Genomic DNA, 21,857 nt, shown 5'->3' on the forward strand with positions numbered 1-21,857 from the left:
AGTTAAAAAAATTAGTATCATAATCAAACCAAAGGAATTTATAGATTTTAAATTCATATTTAAAATAAAATGGAGAATAAATACAATTTAAAGTTTTGTGTAAAGACACACATTGCTCAGCAGCACAACGACAACTTACTAGAAGACATTCTCTTTGAATCGGTAAATTTCTTAAGATTCTGTGTAACCTGTGTCGATACAACGGCAATATGTTCGTGACGCAACTCTACCCACAGATCATCGTTCTCGTCGAGCAGTACTTCTTTTTCGGGCTGATTGGGACCCGGTGTAAAACGATAGACATCATTGGTGATGGGCAATAGATCGTAGGCCATCGCTTGTAGTGTTAACTCATGTAAGAGTGGTGATACACAATCAAAACCACGATCCAAAATCAATAATTGTGAACGTGCCTTCTCGGAACCCTCGCCCATCGTTGGCTCGTCAGCCTTGTACGCATCCAGTTTTTGCTGAACGACAGCAGCTAAATCGATGTTGCGATCCCAATCAGTGCGATATCGCACCATCGGATACTCGCCGAGCGTAGCACACAAGGTGGCAATTTGCTCGGCAATGCGCTCGATGTGTTTGGCGCGTATCGAAGCGAATGCCGGAGAGTACAAACACTGAAAACTGTCTGGCGAATCGAGCGAGTAGACCTAAGAGAAGCACATTTTTTTCATTGTTTTATATATTGATTGATTTTAATTGATTTGATTATTGTTTTTTGTTAGTTTTTTAACACACACATATATACATATTTAGTGGCAGATAGAAATAGTTATAGTGGTTGATTGGTGGTAGTAGTAGTTAGTAGTAGTGATGGTGTTGTTGGTGGTTAGTAGTAGTTGAAATATTTGGTGCATATTTTATTTATTTGTGGCCGATATTTTTAGACAAAATTTTGTTTGCGGTGCAGGTTTGTTGACAAGAGTTGATTGTTTTAAAGAGTTTCAAGAAAGAGTTCAAAAAACAAAACGTGCGTGATGGTGCAAAGTTGTAGAGAGCAGGGGATTTTAAATTAGTTTTATTGTAGAAAAAATATATGTAAAAAAAGTTTTTTTTATTAAATTAAAATTTGTTTAAAATATTGTTTTTAAATTCATTAGTTTTTCAAAATTATTTGCAAGTTTTGAAATAGATTATAATTTTTCACAAACATTTATTAGAATCAACACAGTTTAAAAAAACACAAAAAAGATGAATAAGATGTGACTAAGAAGCTTAATGATTAAACACGTGAAATATGTAATCCCGTTATTTTACTTTTTTCTTTTACAAACTTTTTTGACTTAAACAAAATGGAATTTTCTACTGGAATTTTGTAAACATAAACAGCTGTTACATACAAAATCAACTATTGTGAATGAATTGTTTACAACAAATTCACGTTATAGCAATTTACCCTTTGTGGGTCATGAAATTTACAAGGGATCAAAAATTTGGCATTCATTAGCGATAAAGGTTAATATATAAGTACATAGATTAATCTGTAGTCCAGACCACAGATTAATCCACAGTTCAAACTATAGGAGCAAAAGTATAACTCTTACTACATTTCAGACTATAGGCCAAACTATAATCTAAACTATAGACCAATCTTGAGTCCACACTATAAACCAAACTTACGTCCACACTGTAGACAAAACTATATACTATAGTCCAGCATGTAGACTAAACTATAGTCTAGTCTATAGACTAAACAGTTGTCCAGATTATAGACTAAACTATAGTCTAGAGTGTAGGCTAAACTTTAGTCAAGACTATTCATACATATACAATATAGTCTACATTGATCAAACTATAGAATAAACTATAGTCTAGTCTATAGACTAAACTGTAGTTCGGGCTACAGACTAAACTATAATTTAGACATTAGACCAATTTATAGTTCAGACTACAGGCCAAAATATAGTACAGACTATAGTCTAAACAATAGACAAAAACATATTGCAGGCTATAGACCTAACTAGACTGTATACCAAACTACAGTTTAGTATGTAGCCTGTAGTATAGCATATTACTTTAGTATATAGTCTAAATTATAGTTTATTTAACAGTCTGGACTATAGACTAGTCAGTAGTCTGGATTATTTTTTAGTCAATAGTTTGAACTGTAGTCTAGCCTATAGTCTCTACTGCAGTCAAGTCTATAGTCTGGTCTATAGTTTGGACTATAAGTGTAATCTTTAGTCTGGACTATAGTCTATTCTATAGTCTGGACTATAATCTATCCTATAGTCTGTATTATAGTCTACTCTATAGCGTGGTTTATAGTCGAAAGTCTAGTCTAGATTCTGGACTATATTATGGTCTATAGTCTGGACTATAGTATAGTTTATAGTCTGGATAATCTAGACTGTAGTCTACTCTATAGTCTGGTTTATTGTTAAATCTATAGCCTGAACCATAGACTATAATCAAGAATCTGGACTATAGTCTAGTCTATAGTCTGGACTATAGTCTAGAGTATAGTCTGGACTATAGTCTAGTCTATAGTCTCGACTATAGTCTGGACTATAGTTTAGTCTATAGTTTGGATTATAGTCTAGTCTATTGTCTGGACTATAGTCTACTCTGGACTATAGTCTTGTCTATATTCTGGATTATAGTCTAGCCTTTAGTCTAGTCTATAGTCTGGACTATAGTCTAGTCTATAGTCTGGACTATAGTTTAGTCTATAGTCTGGACTATAGTCTAGTCTATAGTCTGGACTATATTCTAGTCTATAATCTGGACTATAGTCTAGTCTATAATCAGGACTATAGCCTAGTCTTTAATCTAGAATGCAGTCTACTCTATAGTCTGGATAATTGTTAAGTCTAGTCTGGACTATAGTCTAGTCTATAGTCTGGACTATAGTCTAGTATATAGTCTGGACTATAGTCTAGTCTTTAGTCTGAACTATAGTGTAGTCTTTAGTCTGAACTATAGTCTAGTCTATAGTCTTCACTATAGTTTAGTCTATATTCTGGACTATAGTTTAGTCTATAGTCTGGAATATAGTTTAGTCTATAGTCTGGACTATAATTTAGTCTATAGTCTGGACTATAGTTTAGTCTACAGTCTGGACTATAGTATAGTCTATAGTCTGAACTTTAGTCTAGTCTATAGACTGGACTATATCTTAGTCTATAATCTAAACTATAGTTTAATCTATTGTCCAGACTATAAATAGTCTAGACTATTGATTAGTCTATAGTCCGGCTATAGGTTATTCTATAGTCTATATAATAATCTAAACTAAAACAATTTTTCATCAATATCGATTTCTTTTCACAAATAACATTTCTAACAATCATTCTAAAAGTAATTTAAAAATGTTATTTTGTTGGTTTTTCACTTTGTTTTTTTTTTTCTTCTCTAACAATAAGACGTAAAATTCAATAGAAAGCCATAGAAAGTATGAAAAAAATGTATTCCAAACAATTCAATTAACAAGAAGAAGCATATTCTCGAACATTACAACAAAAATAGTATTCAATTAAATTTAAATGTTAAATGAATACTACATAGAAGAATAGAAAAGAAATTGTATTACTCATACCTAAATGTTATTATACTAATAAATAAATGAATGTCTAGTTAATAATAAAGTTAAAAAAAGTACATGGTGAACATTGTTGGTGTATTTTGTTTTTTTTTTTTCAAACTGTGTTGTTTCAGGCCATAAATAAATAAAAAAGCGTAATAATAATTGCCAACAAAAGCTGTTTAATAATAATAATAATAAAAAAGCGTATTTGAAATATATACAAAACATTTAAATGCAATAAATTCTTGTTAATTCTAAAAATAAGCACCAATACCATGAAAAATACATGAGTCTATAACAAGTTAAAAAAACATGCATTTTATTATATAGTTTTTTTTTTAATTTACTTTATAGTCTATTTTTAGGGGTGTGAGTGGGTGATTTGGTTAGTTAGTTAAGATGACGTTTATGTGTATGTGTTTCTATAGAAATTAGTTATTTATGATACTAAAACAATTCTAGTGATCGTTTTTTAATATTAGTGGATTTTGTGTCAGAAAAAAGAAAACATTTTCAATGAAATACAATTTTAAAAGAATAATAATGAAATATGCTATAGTTCGGACCATAGTCCAAATAAAATACTATATTAAAGTCCATGTTATCGACTAAATATAAGCCAGACTATAGTGTATATAGACTAAACTAAAGCCAAGAACATAGACGAAAGTTCATACTATAGACTAAACAATATTTCAGCTTAACTATAGTCCAGACTAAATCCCAGAATATAGACTAAACTGTTGTCCAGGATACAGAGTAAACTATTATCCAAGATATAGACTAAACTGTAGTACCGATTATAGACTAAATTATAAACCAGACTAAATACTAGAATACGGTTTAAACTACAGTTCAGAATGTAGACTAAAGTATAGAATAGTCTATAGTCTGACCTATAGAATAGTCTATAGTCTGGACTATGGAATAGTCTATAGTCTGGACTATGGAATAGTCTATAGTCTGGACTATGGAATAGTCTATAGTCTGGACTATAGAATAGTCTATAGTCTGGACTATAGAATAGTCTATAGTCTGGACTATAGAATAGTCTATAGTCTGGACTATAGAATAGTCTATAGTCTGGACTATAGAATAGTCTATAGTCTGGACTATAGAATAGTCTATAGTCTGGACTATAGAATAGTCTATAGTCTGGACTATAGAATAGTCTATAGTCTGGACTATAGAATAGTCTATAGTCTGGACTATAGAATAGTCTATAGTCTGAACTATAGAATAGTCTATAGTCTGGACTATAGAATAGTCTATAGTCTGGACTATAGAATAGTCTATAGTCCTGGACTAAAGAATAGTCTATAGTCTGGACATAGAAAAGTCTATAGTCTGGACTATAGAATAGTCTATAGTCTGGACTATAGAATAGTCTATAGTCTGGACTATAGAATAGTCTATAGTCTGGACTATAGAATAGTCTATAGTCTGGAATACAGAATAGTCTATAGTCTAGAATATAGAATAGTCTATAGTCTGGACTATAGAATAGTGTATAGTCTGGACTATAGAATAGTGTATAGTCTGGACTATAGAATAGTCTATAGTCTGGACTATAGAATAGTCTATAGTCTGGACTATAGAAAAGTCTATAGTCTGGACTATAGAATAGTCTATAGTCTGGACTATAGAATAGTCCTATAGTCTGGACTATAGAATAGTCTATAGTCTGGACTATAGAATAGTCTATAGTCTGGACTATAGAATAGTCTATAGTCTGGACTATAGAATAGTCTATAGTCTGGACTATAGAATAGTCTATAGTCTGGACTATAGAATAGTCTATAGTCTGGACTATAGAATAGTCTATAGTCTGGACTATAAGATATTAGAGATGTCTGGACTATAGAATAGTCTATAGTCTGGACTATAGAATAGTCTATAGTCTGGACTATAGAATAGTCTATAGTCTGGACTATAGAATAGTCTATAGTCTGGACTATAGAATAGTCTATAGTCTGGATTATAGAATAGTCTATAGTCTGGACTATAGAATAGTCTATAGTCTGGACTATAGAATAGTCTTTAGTCTGGACTATAGTATAGTCTATACTGTGGACTATAGAATAGTCTGTAGTCTGGACTATAGAATAGTCTATAGTCTGGAGTATAGAATAGTCTATAGTCTGGGCTATAGAATAGTCTTTTGTCTTAAGTATAGAATAGTCTGTAGCCTGGACTGTAGAATAGTCTATAGTCTGGACTATAGAATAGTCTATAGTCTGGACTATAGAATAGTCTATAGTCTGGACTATAGAATAGTCTATAGTCTGGACTATAGAATAGTCTATAGTCTGGACTATAGAATAGTCTATAGTCTAGACTATAGAATAGTCTATAGTCTAGACTATAGAATAGTCTATAGTCTGGACTATAGAATAGTCTATAGTCTTGACTATAGAATAGTCTATAGTCTGGACTATAGAATAGTCTATAGTCTGGACTATAGAATAGTCTATAGTCTGGACTATAGAATAGTCTATAGTCTGGACTATAGAATAGTCTATAGTCTGGACTATAGAATAGTCTATAGTCTGGACTATAGAATAGTCTATAGTCTCAACTATAGAATAGTCTATAGTCTGGACTATAGAATAGTTTATAGTCTGGATTACAGGATAGTCTTGACTATGAAATAGTCTATAGCAACGATGTAAGTGTATTTCATTTCATGACTACAAATTATAAAACTAGAATTTTAAATATTGACTATTGCTATAGCAGTTTTAAGAAAATATTTTATGTGTTAAAGAAAAATGCAATATTTTTTTTTTTTTTTTTATTATTTAACTAAAAATATAAAAAGTTGTGTTAATAAATGTAATTTTGTTTTAAAAATATTGTTTATTTGAAGTGTAAAAAGTTTGATATGCCCGTGAGAGTTATATGTCAAATTACATAAACCAATTACAAATCAATGTATAACAGATTACAATTTTGTTTTTTCACAGTCGATTTAAATAATTTTATAACAAAAATTTGTAATTTTTAAATAATATAAAAGAACTCTTAAAAATTTCATATTTTATTGGCCAATTTTAAAGAGTTTATACATTCATTGGTAATTTAGAGGAGGAGAAGAAGGTATAAGGTTTGGAGGGAGTGGGGTGTGGTAGAAAGTGTGTACAAGTCTATGTAATTTGGCATATATTTGTCTATTCGTGTAAATTATAAATTTTGTATTGTTTTTTGGTAAAACTGTTGTTTTAATGATATATTGTATATTGTAAATTTTTGATTCCAGTTAGGAGTTATATAGCCAGATTGACGATTTGTTTATCTGTATATAACATCACATACACATTAAATTGAACACTACAAAACAAGTAAAACAAAACTTAAGGAGATTCGGATGTTGTTATTGTTGTTTTTTTATATTTTCATTATTTGCTAAACACATATATAAGTAGAGAAGTAAGTAGCACACATAACAGCAGCAGCAGTAAGTAGTGAGTAGAAAAAAAGTCTTTCATTTTATAGACAAAGTAAAAAATTGTTAAGAAAGACTTGAAACGGGACCTGGAAAGGTCTTTATTTTTGAAAGTTTAAAGAAATACAAAAAAAATGGCTTAAGATAACAAGAAAATTTGTTAATGTTTTGTATAAAGTATAAGAGTTTTGAAACAGGACCCTAAAAAGCCAACAAACTGTTAACAAAGTTTTAGTTTAATAGGTAGCCAAAGCTTTCGAATTTGTATAAGAGTTTGTATAAGTATTAGTTTTGTATAAAGTATAAGAGTTTTGAAACAGGACCCTAAGAAGCCAACAAACTGTTAACATAGTTTTAGTTAAATAGGTAGACAAAGCTTTCAAATTTGTATAAGAGTTTGCATAAGTAAAAGTTTTGCATGAAGTATAAGAGTTTTGAAACAGGATCCTAAGAAGCCAACAAACTGTTAACAAAGTTTTAGTTTAACAAGTAAATTATGCTTTCAAATTTGTATAAGAGTTTGTGGAACTAAAAGTTTTTGTAAAAAGATAACAGTTTTGAAACAAGACCTTAAATAGCCAACAAACTGTTAACATAGTTTTAGTTTAATAGGTAGACAAAGCTTTCAAATTTGTATAAGAGTTTGTATAAGTAATAATTTTGCATAAATTATAAGAGTTTTGAAACAGGATCCTAAAAAGCCAACAAACTGTTAACAAGGTTTTAGTTTAACAAGTAAATTATGCTTTCAAATTTGTATAAGAGTTTGTATAACTAAAAGTTTTGGATAAAGTATAAGAGTTTTGAAAAACAAGACCCTAAGAAGCCAACAAACTGCATAGTTTTAGTTGAGCTTTCCAATTTGTATAAGAGTTTGTATAAGTAATAGTTTTAGATAAAGTATAAGAGTTTCAAAACGGTATCCTAAGAAGCCAAAAAACTGTTAGCAAAGTTTTAGTTTAATAGGTAGACAAAGCTTTCAAATTTGTATAAGAGTTTGTATAAGTAATAGTTTTGCATGAAGTATAAGAGTTTTGAAACAGGGTCCCAAAAAGCCAACAAACTGTTAACAAGGTTTTAGTTTAATAGGTAGAGACAAAGCTTTCAAATTTGTATAAGAGTTTGTACAAGTAATAGTTGTGAATAAAGTATAAGAGTTTTGAAACAATACCCTAAGAACTCAACAAACTGGTAACATAGTTGTAGTTTAATAGCTAAACAACTCGCTTTCAAATTTGTATAAGAGTTTGTATAGGTAAAAGTGTAACATTTAAAATTTGTATAACAGTTAATGTCCGCAATATAGAATAACAGTTTACGGTACAGTATAACACATTTTCTGTATGAGAAATTTTGATTTCATTATATATTTAGGATTTTTATTCGTATAAGAGTTTTGTGAATTTAGTATAAGAGTTTTGTTTAAGTTAAAAGTATAAAAATAATTTTAAAAATATTAAGAATTGTTGGAATTTTTTTTTTTAAATTGAAGTTTCAGGGGAAAGAAGTTTTGACATTTTTGTATTTATTTGTTCGTATAAGAGTTTTGTGAACTTGGTATAAGAGTTCTGTCTGAAATTTAAAATATATTAAAGGGTTTGGCAAAAGTTTAAGATTTTTTAACATTTTAGGGTTTAGTGTTTAAGAAGATTGAATTTTTTGTTTGTATAATAGTTTATTGTTTATAGTATAAGAGTTTTGTTTGAAATTTAACATTTAGCAGAGGGTTTGGCAAAAGTTTAAGAATTTTTTTCAAATTTTTTGATTTAGTTTTAGAGAAATTGAAAAAATTTTCTTTGTATAACAGTTTGTTGAATGTTCCATATAAGAGTTTTGTTTAAGTTGGAAATTCTGTTTAAATTTCAAGAATTTCTTTTTAGAATTTAAAGAAATATTAAAAATTGTGATGAGATAGGAAAGTAATTTAAACATTTTGTTGTACTTATGTTTGTATAAGAGTTTTTTGATTTTAGTATAAGAGTTTTGTTTGAAGTTTAACATATATTAAAGGGTTTGGCAAAAGTTTAAGATTTTTCAACATTTTAGGGTTTAGTGTTGGAGAAATTTAAATTTTTTGTTTGTATACGAGTTTATTGTTTATAGTATAAGAGTTTTGTTTGAAATTTAACATTTAGCAGAGGGTTTGACAAAAGTTTAAGATTTTTTTAATTTTATGATTAAATGTTTGAGAAATTAAAATTTTTTTGTTTGTATAAGAGTTTATAGATTGCAGTATAAGAGTTTTGTTTGAAATTTAACATTTAGCAGAGGGTTTGGCAAAAGTTTAAGAATTTTTTTTCAAATTTTTTGATTTAGTTTTAGAGAAATTGAAAAAATTTTCTTTGTATAACAGTTTGTTGAATGTTCCATATAAGAGTTTTGTTTAAGTTGGAAATTCTGTTTAAATTTCAATAATTTCTTTATAGAATTTAAAGAAAAATTAAAAATTGTGATGAGATGGGAAAGTAATTTAAACATTTTGTTGTACTTTTGTTTGTTTGTATAAGAGTTTCGTTTGAAATTTAACATTTAGCAGAGGGTTTGACAAAAGTTTAAGATTTTTTAACATTTTAGGGTTTAGAGTTTAAGAAATTTAAATTTTTTGTTTGTATAAGAGTTAATTGTTTATAGTATAAGAGTTTTGTTTGAAATTTAACATTTAGCAGAGGGTTTGACAAAAGTTTAAGATTTTTTTTAATTTTATGATTAAATGTTTGAGAAATTTAAATTTTTTTGTTTGTATAAGAGTTTATTGTTTATAGTATAAGAGTTTATTGATTGTAGTATAAGAGTTTTCTTTGAAATTGACAAAAGTTTAAGATTTTTTTTTAAATTTTTTAATTTTGAGAAATTGAAAAAAATTTTCCTTTGTATAACAGTTTGTTGAATGTTTAATATAAGAGTTTTGTTTAAGTTAAAAATTAAAGAAATATTTTACTTTTTTTGTGTAAAATTCAGGAATTTCTTTAAAGAATTTAAAAAATGAAGAATTGTAGTTAAATGGGTAATTTAAACTTTTCGTTTATTTTGTCATAAAATTTTCATGTTTAAGCCTTAAAATTTTTTGTATTTCCTGGCACTTTTTAATGATGAAAAGATTATTTTTCTTTTCCTTGGAAAATTGTTTTTTATAAATAAAAAACACATATATATATACACACAGGCAACACACTCAATATTATATTTAAATAAAATTAAACATAAAGTGTAAATCAATTACAACATTTAAGAAGAAAATAATTACAAACAACAATTATTAGTAGTAGAGTAGTAGTAGTAGTAAGTAAGTAAGAGTATGTAGTAGTAACAAAAGAATTTTTGTTAAAAAGTAAAAGTTTTTTTGGAAAGTGTTTAAATTTGATTTTTTTCTGGTTTGAATAAAAATAGTATTTTTGGGAAATTTGTTTAACAAAATACTAGAGTAGAGTTGTTGTTAAAGAGTTTGTAAAACACAAAATATTGTATTTTTTTGTACAAATTTTAAAAAGTTTGTTTGTTTTTTTACTAAGTGAAAGTTTACGTAATTTTCTTGCATTTTAAATCTTTTTAGGGAAATAGTGTTTGTTTTTTTCGCACCTGGCATTCATATGGTAGAAATGCTATATTGATCTCCTTTAGAGTTTTGATCTTTCTTGCAGCGCACGATTTACACAAATCGTTAAATAATTCCTCCGGGCAAACTATAAAATATATATTTTTTTTATAATAATAATAAAAATTTTCCAAAAAAAAATTACAAACAGAAATTTTTAAAAAAAAATCAAGTGCTTAAAATAAAACCTTAAAGTTCTTAAAAAAAATTAGTTATTTTTTTATTATAAATATATTTAATACTTTTAAAATATGCTTAAGAAAGTTTAACTAATAGAAGTTTTTATTTTATTATTATATATAATTAAATAATTATAAATAAAGTTTGAAAAAAAATTATCAAAAATAATTTCCAAAAAAAAAAATATATGAAAATATTTCAGTTTTTAATATAAAATATTTATTAAATATAAATATTAGCTAATTAAAAAAAAACCGTTCTAAAAGCTAATATAAACATGTAAGAGTTCTATATTCAGCTGTGCCGAATCTTATATACCCTTCACCATGGTGTGTTAAAAAACAGTCAGTACCAAAAAGTCCTCTTTTACATCACTTTCATCGGGCTCAATATGTTTAAATTCATATTTCTAGATTCAATATTATAGAAAATTCAAAAGAGTATCTTTTTGAAAAACGAAAAAGTACCCAAAAGTTCTCTTTTATGGCTTCTCACATAAATCCGACTCTATCTACTTAATTTCAAATTTCTAGGTTCAATATTAGAGAAAATTAAAAAAGACTACCTTTTTGGAAAACAAAAAAGTACCAAAAAGTTCCCTTTTATAGGTTCTCACCTAAATCCGACTTTAGGTTCAATATTATAGAAAATTCAAAAGAGTTTCTTTTGCAAAACGAAAAAGTACCAAAAAATCCCCATTGATTTGTTCTCGTCTAATCGGGGCTCTACATACTAGGGTTCTATAGTTGAAACGAAAAGTCGACTTTTCGACTTTTTGCATTTTATGCAAAGTCGATTTTTCGACTTTTAGTATTTTATAAATAATTGACTTATTCCGACTTTTTCCGACCTTTTCCGACTTTTTGACTATTTTCGACTTTTCTACTTTTTCCAACTTTTTGACTTTTTCAACTATTTTTTTGTACTTTTTTCGAGTTTTTCCGACTATTTTGAAAATTTTGACTCTTTTTCCACTTTTTTAAAAATATTTACTATTTTTGACTTTTTTTCTACTATTTTCGACTTTAAAGACTTTTTTCGATTTTTTTTTTGACTTTTTTCGATTTTTTTGACTTTTTTCGACTTTTATTTACAAAGTCGACTTTTCGATATTTTTCAAGTTTTCGACTTTTTTCGACTTTTTACGGCTTTTTCGACTTAGGTTTTCGAATATAGTTGAAACGAAAAGTCGACTTTTTGCATTTAGTTAAAAGTCTACTTTTCAACTTTTTCAAAATCGATTTTTCGACTCTTTCATTTCGAATTTTTTCTCTTAGTACTTTATAGATAGTCCACTTTTTCCGACTTTTTTCGACTTTTCAAGACTTTTTTCGATAATATTTTTACTTTTTTCGAGTTTTTTCGACTAATTTAAAGTTTTTGTCTCTTTTTTGAAATGTTTACTTATTTTTGACTTTTTTCTACTATTTTCGACATTTTGATTTTTTAAGACCTTTTTCGACTTTTATTTACAAAGTCGACTTTTCAAAATTTTTCACTATTTTTGAGTTTTTGACTTTTTCCGACTTTTCGACTTTTCCGATTTTTTCGAATTTTTTCTGACTTTTCGACTTTTTTCCTTATTTTCGAGTTTTTGACTTTTTCCGACTTTTCGACTTTTTACGACCTTTTACGACTTTTTTCGACTTTTATTTACAATGTTGACTTTTCGACTTTTTTCATAGACGATATTCGAGTTATCGACTTTTTTGGAACAAAATAGTCGACTTCGACTTTTCAACTTTTTTCAACTTTTATTTAACAAAGTCGACTTTTAGACTTTTTTCACTATTTTCGAGTTTTTGACTTTTTCCGACTATTATTTACAAAATCGACTTTTTTCATAGACGATAGTCGAGTTATCAACTTTTTTAGAACAAAATAGTCGACTTCGACTTTCGAAATTTTTTCGACAAAAAGTCAATTGTTCGATTATTCGAAAGTCGATTTATAGAACCCTACTACATACTTAAATTCATGTTTCTGGGTTAATTATTATAAAAAACTCAAAAAGTAACTTTTGTTTTCGACTTTCCCACATTTTACGGCTTTCTTCGACTTTTATTTAACAAAGTCGACTTTTAGACTTTTTTCACTATTTTCGAGTTTTTGACTTTTTCCGACTATTATTTACAAAATCGACTTTTTTCATAGACGATAGTCGAGTTATCGACTTTTTTGAAACAAAAAGTCGATTGTTCGATCATTCGAAAGTCGATTTATAGAACCCTACTACATACTTAAATTCATGTTTCTGGGTTTATTATTATAAAAAACTCAAAAAGTAACTTTTGTTTTTGACTTTTTCCGACTTTCCCACATTTTATTTAACAAAGTCGACTTTTAGACTTTTTTCACTATTTTCGAGTTTTTGACTTTTTCCGACTATTATTTACAAAGTCGACTTTTTTCATAGACGATAGTCGAGTTATCGACTTTTTTGGTACAAAATAGTCGACTTCGACTTTTCAAAATTTTTTCGATAAAAAGTCGATTGTTCGATTTTTCGAAAGTCGATTTATAGAACCCTACTACCTAAAGTCATGTTTCTGTCTTAATTATTATAAAAAACTCAAAAAGTACCTTTTGAAAAACGAAAAAGTACCTTTTTGATGAAATTTTCAGAGGTTGTCTCGAATTTTTACTCATATCTCCGTTATTTATGGACTGATGATTGAAAATTTGGGTCTCGCCGATATCTGGGGTCCTCTAAAAACAGATTTCAACAAACATAAAGGCGGACAGACAAAGAAACAGACATGACTTAATCTACTCGGCTATCTATAAGGATCCAGAATACATATATACTTTATAGGATCGAAAAATTATATTATAGAAATTAAAAACGGAATGACAAACTCACAAAGGTGAAGGGTATTAAAAAAGAGATAATTAATCTCACCATTTAAACTTTCTTCTTTGTCAAGAAAATTTATTTAATAATTAAATATTTGTTTAAAAATAATAAAAAGAACAAGAAAAAAACCGAAACACAAAAGCAACAAAAGTTTTTTTTTAACAAATTAATATAATATAATGTAAAAAGAATAAAAAACACTAAAATCTTTTTATAAAATTCAATTAATTTCCTTAATTAAACTTTTGATTTTTTTCAATATAATCTAATTAAAAATTTCATTGAACAAATAAATCATGGAAACCTTCTAGAAGAGTTCATATCAAACCACTATACATTGTTGTTTATAAAAAAAGAGTTATATTAACGCTTTTATAACTATTAACAGACTTTTAGGGTGTGTTTCTAAACACACGCACACACACTCACACACACTTAACAGTATTGGCTCTTTATATTATAACGTCCGGGTAGAAGAATAAAAACCAACAATAATTTAACACTCATTTATATAGAAAACTAAATCAGCCCTATCGCCAATAAAAATTCCCCTCGGGGGCATGTTACCTTGGTGAAATATCCCCCTTGAAGTTATTGCAATCTTGGGGTATAGAGATGCTACCAGTATCTCTAGTCACCTGGGACTATAAACTGGCGATAAACCGGAAATGTATTCGCGGCTTCGCCTTGGAATGGTTTGGTGTGGGGTTTAACCAGAGAACACCAGATAATCTGGCCATTTATATAGAAAACTAAATCAGCCCTATAGCCAATAGAAGTTCCCCCGGGGGCATGTTACCTTGGTGAAATCTCCACCTTAGTGTTATTGCAATCCCGGGGTTATAAAGATGCTACCAGTATCTCTAATCAGCCGGGACTATAAACTAGTGATGTCAACTGTATCCGCGGCTTCGCCTTGGAATTATTTGGCATGGGGTCTTACCACGGGTGGCCAGTTGCCCGCAGGACTTGTCTTGACTGGTTAGTAGGTTGAGGTTCATTTGTTTTGGTTTGACATTCAAAATCGCGAGGAAAGAATGTTGGTTTAAGGACTGATATATTCTATACGTAATAGGTTGGATAATTCTCTCTTCGAATAGGTTTGTGTACAAAGCAGCATATGCCGGATACCTGAACCCGATCGGTATTTCTTAACGGTCGCGTAGTGGGACGCCGCTATATGCTAGCGAAACGATCTTTCATCGTTTTTTTTGCACATTCACAGAGAAGAGAAGCTACTTCATATCTTACCTTAGTAAGATATCTGGATCTAAGCTAATCGTAAGATTTCTCACCTCCCCATTTTCTAATCCACCGTCGAAGCCAAGCCATACCTCACTCAAAGTACTGATCCGCCCTAAAGATCTCGGTGGAAAGAATTTCCCCCTGGTAAAGGAGTTGGATCTTTCGATGCTCCTAAAGATCTGGTCAATTCATCTTACTTTAAACACACAAAAGGGACCAGGCAAACTCTCAAACAATCAATAACGAGCGTGAGATTCGAGTTCAGCATGGCAGTGAGGTTGAAGAGGTTCACATCTCACTAATATGCTGGTTTGGCTGGAAGAACTTAGTGGAAAGTAGGGTAAATAAGCGGGATCTTCCGATGTCAACAATAAGATAGTAGATTACGGAATCACTTTAAAGGGTAAACCACCAGCTTCGAGTTCAGCATGAAAGTGTTGATGAGAATAACATCTCACTAATGCAGTCACGCGACCTGAAGAACGTTGTAGAAAGTATTTCCCCCCTGGTAAAGAAGCGGGATCTTCTGATGCTAAGAAGATCTGGTCAGCAATAAGATAGTGGACCACGCAATCGCTTCTCGCTAATGTACTGACTCACCCTAAAGAACTTGGTGAAAAAAGTTTTCCCCTGGTAAAGGAGCGGGACCTTGCGGTGTCAACACTAAGATAGTGGACCACGCAATCGCTTATAGGGTAAATCACCAATCGATAGCGTAAGCTTCGAGTTCAGCATGGCCGTAAGCATCGAGTTTAGCATGGCCATGATGTTGATGAGCTGAACATTTCATAAATGTGCTGAAGCGGACTGAAGAACTTAGTGGAAAGTATATCACGCTCTGGTAAATAAGCGAGATCTTTCGATCTGATTTACAAACGCTTGAAAGGGTAAACAATCAATAGAGAGCGTAAGTTTCGTGTTCATCCTGACTGTGATGACGAAGAATTTAGCGGAAAGTATATCACCCCCTGGCAAAGAAGCGGGATATTTCGGTGCTCTTATAGTTCAAAAGATGGGGCACTGAGACGCACTGCTTGAAAGCCATAATATCTAAACTGGTCTAGTTCTAATATGCAATATATATTTCGATCTAATTGATCCAAAGACCCTCTGTTTTATTTAGCATTCTTCTTGATTCTAATTCTAGTCTTTAGTTAAGACTTAAATTTTCGGCGTTCTAATATTTCGTTTCAACACTGTACTTTCTAACTGTACCAACAAAATAAAGTTCAAAGTGCAAATACATAATTATTAGTTTTCCTTTTTTTGATGAAGTTATAATAGTTGCAGCCTAAACTGTAATTTCTAACTGTACCAAAAACTTCAAATTGAATAGTAATATTTACAACTAAATATATGTATATATATTTTAGCGTCAACGACGACGACGATGATGATGACGGTGGCGGCGGCTTAACGGCGGTGGTGGTGGTGTTTAAAGAAGAGCAAAAAAAAATATTACACTAAAAACTAATTTAAGGGGAAATATTTTTGTGTGTTTGAAGTAAGAAGAAAAATTGTAAACGCGAGTGTCAGAGAGAGAGCGAGCGAGCGAGAGAAGAAGAAAGAGAGTGAGTGAGAGAGTAGTTAAGAAAGAAAAGAATATATTAAGAAGTTTAGAATTTAGACAATGTCTTAAAGGGAAACGAAAGTGTGTAGAAAGCAAGGGGGAAGGAGGGGGTGTTTTTAGACGACAACATTGTAGTTTTAGTTTTTTTTAAGCAGACTTTATAATGTTGTTAAGAAGTGGGGAGTTGTAGACGTTTTTTTTTCTTTAAGGTAAAGTGTTATTAAAAGGGTTTTTTTTACGCTTAAAGAAAAGAAATTAATGGCCTAGTTTTTATGAAGTTTCTTAAGAATTAAGTTAAAAAAACAAAGATTTCTTTTTTATTAATAAAACAAAAAAAAACTTTTCCTATTATGTTTATATAGAGAAAAGTAAGAGAACAAACTTATTAAGAATGTAGACAATAGACAATTTCTTATAAAGAAAAACTAAAAACAATGTATAGTTTTAGACATTTATAATGGGTTTGAAGGGTTTGTAGTTGAGGGTTGAGGTTGCTTGAATGGTTGTAGGTTGGGTGTTAGATAGTTTGCTTAAATGTTTAGTTGGTGGGTTGGTGGGTTGGTTGTTTGGTTGGGTGGTCTTTTTCACTATATCGTTGGGGTTTGCTTAGTTAAAATTAGTTTTTCGAAGAAGTTTTTGTTAAGGTAAAGCGAATAATGAATTTAGAATTTATTCTTGTTGTTGTTTAGAAGACATGTTTAGTATTAGAAAGACAACACACACACACATACATACACATACATATGTATATGCAAATATTTTTAGAGAAATATATGTAAGAGAAATGAAACACGTACGAATTAGTTGTGGTTAGACATTAAAAGCAAACCATATATGTATGTATATGAACAACATATAAATTTTGTTGCAATATGGTGGTAATATATACATATAGAAGAAGACATATATATATTTTAAAATATATATATTTAGATGAAGTTAAGTATATATAAAAGGGGTTATTTTGCGTTTGAGAAAAAAAATTAAGCAGAAAAACACATAAAGAAATAAATAGTTGTTAAATGCGAAAACATTTTTTTGTTTTAAAAACTTTGAGGCAAAGTTTGAAAAAGGGAATATAATACCTGACTTTCATAGGCTAGAAATGCTATATTGATTTCTTTGCAAGTACGCATATAGCGTAATAAATTCTTTTCAGCCTTAATCATATCAAAAATTTCATTAGGAATGGCTAAATTAAAAAAAAAATAAAAAAAAAAATAATAAAAAAATTAAAAAACAAAAGTTCAAACAAATAAAAAGAAAAAATATAAAAAAAAATTAAAAAGAAATAAAAAGAAAAAATTTTAAAATTTAAAAATTAAAAAAAAATAAAAAGAAAAAATTTTAAAAATTAAAAAGAAAAAATTTCAAAATTTAAAAATAAAAAAAACCTAAAAACAACATCTTTTTTTTAAATATGGAAAAATAAAAAACTTACCCTCAGTAAAGAAGACATGAGCATAACGATACATGGGACGGGCAGGATTTTCAAAATCCCTTATTAAACCAGCCACCGATTCTTGTGAAGGTGTTATTAAATATATAGCATCCATAGATGGTAATGGTTCACGTTTCTTATTAATATCCTCCACCACTAAAACAAAAAACAAAACATTAAAAATCAAATATTTCTTTTTAAAAATTCTTAAAAACAGTTAAAGTAGTTTTTGTTGTTGTTGCTATAATTGTTTTTCTTAATTTCTATATTATTCACATATATATACATAAATCTTAATACTTAATAACTTACAAGTTATGCCCTCGGCACTGATTTCATGCATTTTTGTACAGGCCGATACCATGCGCATGCCCAACTTGTCCACAACCAATACACGCCAATCCATGTTAGCCTTCGAAGCAGCAGCAGCCGCCGCTGCAGCGCCTGCTTTTTTCGGAGGTGGTGGTTTGTATTTCACCACCTCGTTCATAATTTCTAAAAGGAAAGATAGAAAAAAAAAACACAATTGCATTATAAATTAATAATAAAAAATGTAAAAGAAAGCTAAAGAGAAAAAAATTAATAATTATTTGTTTATTTGCAAGTTTACCACACTTTTTTTTAACACTACTTTAACAACATACATAAGAAAATTGACAACACTAAACAACACTAGTAAAACATTCACTAAAAAATGTTAACCTTGAAAAAAAGGTATTGTTGATGTTCTTCTTCTTCTTTTTGTTTGCCCATCACCAATTAATGTCTTTCGCTAAACCTATACTTTTCCGTATAGGAAACTAACCGGCTTTATACTCCCGAACCGCACTGTAGATGTTAATGGTCTCGACTAAAATTAAATTTTGGTGTATTGTTTTGTTTGTTCATCAAAGAAACCCCACATCAACTGCTTACACACCCCCCCTACTCCATATATACATTTTTCACTTAGGCTTCTTGAAAACTATTGAAAGTTAACAACAACAAACAACAACAACACAAAACATCTTGATGTTGGCCACCAATTGCAAAACCTCGAAAAATCGTAACGCGTTAAAACTTCATCGCGACGCCAAGACATACATTTAAGCCAATAGTACACAGAGAGACGCAGAGGTGCAGAGAATTCGTTGAAAAACTATCAAAGACAGACAGACAGAGTAAAGAAAAAGGACGGCCTAACTAACTGATTGCTCTTAAAATAATAATATTTACAATATGATGATGACGATGATGTTGACGGTAATAATGATGTTGACGACTACAACAATAAACCGCGAATTTCTTTTTAACCACCTCAAGTAGTAGAAACTATTGAGTGAAAACTACTGGAGATGCTGCCGCTGCTGCTGTTGCTAAAGAAAACTACTTTTTTATTTAATAAAAACTATTTAAAATAAAGGCTATCATCCATCTTTTTGAAGTTTTATTTATATACCTTTAACCGCCATTATTTACCTTTTAAAGTTTACACTTGAAGAAATATTTTGTAAGTACATTATATTGTTTTACAAAAGCCGTGCTTTTGGGATAATATAAAGACGATTTTAAGAGATTCTTAGTTAATCTCTATACACCAGATCGTAATGAACTATGAACGATAGTGTGGTCTATATTCTATTCTATAGTTTGGATTGTATGCTGCACTATTGCCTAGTGTATAGACGGGACTATTTACTACACTAAAGTTTAGTGTAAAATCTTCAGTTCAGTCTACATTTTGAACAATATGGACAATAGTCTACATACAGTTACACTATAGACTAGTCTTTATCCTACGAATACAGCTCGAGTGCCTGGGGAGGGGAGGGGGGTTGTTAAATTTCCTTAAAGTATAATCTTGTCTATAGTCTAGTCTATAATCATCTTTGTAGTGTAGCCTATCGTCTAGTATATAGTGTAGTCTATAGTCTAAAGTCAAGGCTATAGTCTAGTCCACAGGCTAGCCTTGTGGACCATAATCTTGTCTATAGTGTAGCCTACAGTCTAGTCTATAGTCAAGTTTATAGTCAAGTCTATAGTCTAGACTATAGTCTTGTCTATAATCTAGTCTATACTCTAGTCTATTCTACATAGTCTAAAGTCTAGTCTTTAGTCTCGGCTAAAGTCTAGTCTTTAGTCTAGTTTTTAGTCTAGTCTATAGTCCAGTCTATAGTCTAGTTTATAGTCTAGTCTATAGTCTAGTCTATAGTCTAGTCTATAGTCTAGTCTATAGTCTAGTCTATAGTCTAGTCTATAGTTTAGTCTATAGTCTAGTCTATAGTCTTGTCTATAGTCTAGTCTATAGTCTAGTCTATAGTCTAGTCTATAGTCTAGCCTATAGTCTAGTCTATAGTCTAGTCTATAGTCTAGTCTATAATCTTGTCTATACTTTAGTCCAGTCTACACTTCAGTCTATAGCCTAGTCTATAGTCTAGTTTACAGTTTTGTCTATAGTCTAGTTTAGTCTAGTCCATAGTCTACAGGCTAGCCTATAGTGTAGTCAGTAGTGTTTAAAGTCTAGTCTATAGTCTAGTCGGGTCTAGTGTTGTTTATTATCTAGTCTATTGTCTATTCTATAATCTAGTCTGACTAAAGTCTTGTGTACAGTGAGGACTATAGTTCAATCTACATTTTGGACAATATAATCTATAGTCTACACTATAGTCTAGTTGATAGTCTAGTTTATAATCTAGTCTATGGTCTAGTATATAGTCCAGTCTATGGTCTACTCTAAAGTGTAGCCTATTGTCTAGTCTATAGTCTAGTTTATAGTCTAGTCTATAGTCTAGTCTATAGAATAGTCCGGACTAAATCCAATCTAATATCAGGGCTACTACAGTCAGAATTATAGTTTACTCTGTAGTGTGCACCATATAAGTCTCGTGCTTTGTCTGAGCTCCATTCTATTTATTACTTTTAATCAAAGTCTCTCCTTTTCTACAACTTAAAATGTCCATCACTTAAAAATTAATGAATATTTTAAACATTCTTGTACGTGTCTTATTTTTCCTACAAAAAAACGTATTTCAATTATATTAATTTACGCTTAACTGCATAAAGTCCTCTTATATTAATTAAACAGGATAATTAACAAACTGGCGGTTTGATTAACGAACGCACAACCTAACTAACCGTTAGTTTTTTTTAGAATTTTTTATTTGGTTTCGCCACTTAACAAAACCCTTAAGGTAAAAATTGTGATACAGTGAAAGAGTAGAGGAGGGTGTTGAGGGGTTTGTAGGTTGATAACAGTGGTTTCATATTGTTTACGAAAATTAAGGTAATGAGAGATAAATAAAAAAAGAAGCAAAACATTTTTTTCTGATAAAAAATAGATGCTTGTATTAGAGATGTAAAGAGAAGAGGAGTAAAAGAAAAAGAAAGTGAAAAAAACTATTAATTTCAAGGTAAAACGTAACAAATATTTTGGCGCGAATTTTTCAACGTTAAATATATTTATATTCTGTCAGGGATGGGAAAAGTACATATGATAATCTTGTTTTTAACTTGAAATGACTAATATCTTTAATAAAAAACTTTGTTTGTATATTTTGTTTAACAAAAACAAAATTCCCATTTGCCTGCAATTGTTTAATCTTTATCAAGTTTATTTTTAAACAATTCTCACGTTTATGAATCAATTATAATTGTTGACAGTGAGAATAACTTTTTGCAAACAAGTTACTACTCAAAACCAGTAACAAATGCCTTATAAAATGTTATAATTATTCATACTTGAAAGGATACAAATTTAAATAAAATTTCTTCGAATCAACCCCTTTAAAGATATAAAATACCGACGGATTCATGCTTAATAGTTTTTAAAGCTACAGGGCACACTTTCCACCATTTGGGCTGTTGAAACTTTCAACATCCAGTCTAACAGACAAGAGTGTAATCACTAACCCACAGAAGTTGGAGTTTCATGCACTTGTACATGATATACACAATCGAAAGTGCCCGATCGCATAACAGACACAGAATATATCAGAAACTTTGAAACACTAATC

General features: G+C 29.8%; 1 protein-coding gene across 7 annotated transcripts in view; it reads right to left on the reverse strand.

Annotated features, from left to right (window-relative positions):
* Positions 1 to 21,857, reverse strand: part of LOC111689590 (protein ROP) — a 49,350-nt gene that overhangs the window by 10,918 nt on the left and 16,575 nt on the right. For 4 of the 7 annotated variants that reach the window (XM_046947622.1, XM_046947619.1, XM_046947618.1 and 1 more), the window contains exons 2-5: positions 18,178 to 18,360; positions 17,866 to 18,021; positions 17,510 to 17,616; positions 140 to 659 (exon numbers count right to left, since the gene is read on the reverse strand). In XM_046947622.1, coding sequence (XP_046803578.1) covers positions 140 to 659; positions 17,510 to 17,616; positions 17,866 to 18,021; positions 18,178 to 18,355 — 961 coding nt within the window. In that variant the 5' untranslated portion in view covers positions 18,356 to 18,360. Of the gene's footprint in view, positions 1 to 139; positions 660 to 10,556; positions 10,661 to 17,509; positions 17,617 to 17,865; positions 18,022 to 18,177; positions 18,361 to 18,567; positions 18,715 to 21,857 lie in introns of those variants that run through there. The other 3 variants (XM_046947620.1, XM_046947621.1, XM_046947623.1) reach the window with 2 other exon arrangements.

This window comes from Lucilia cuprina, chromosome 3 (genome assembly GCF_022045245.1).
Source record: "Lucilia cuprina isolate Lc7/37 chromosome 3, ASM2204524v1, whole genome shotgun sequence".
NCBI classification, from domain to species: Eukaryota; Metazoa; Arthropoda; class Insecta; order Diptera; family Calliphoridae; genus Lucilia; species Lucilia cuprina.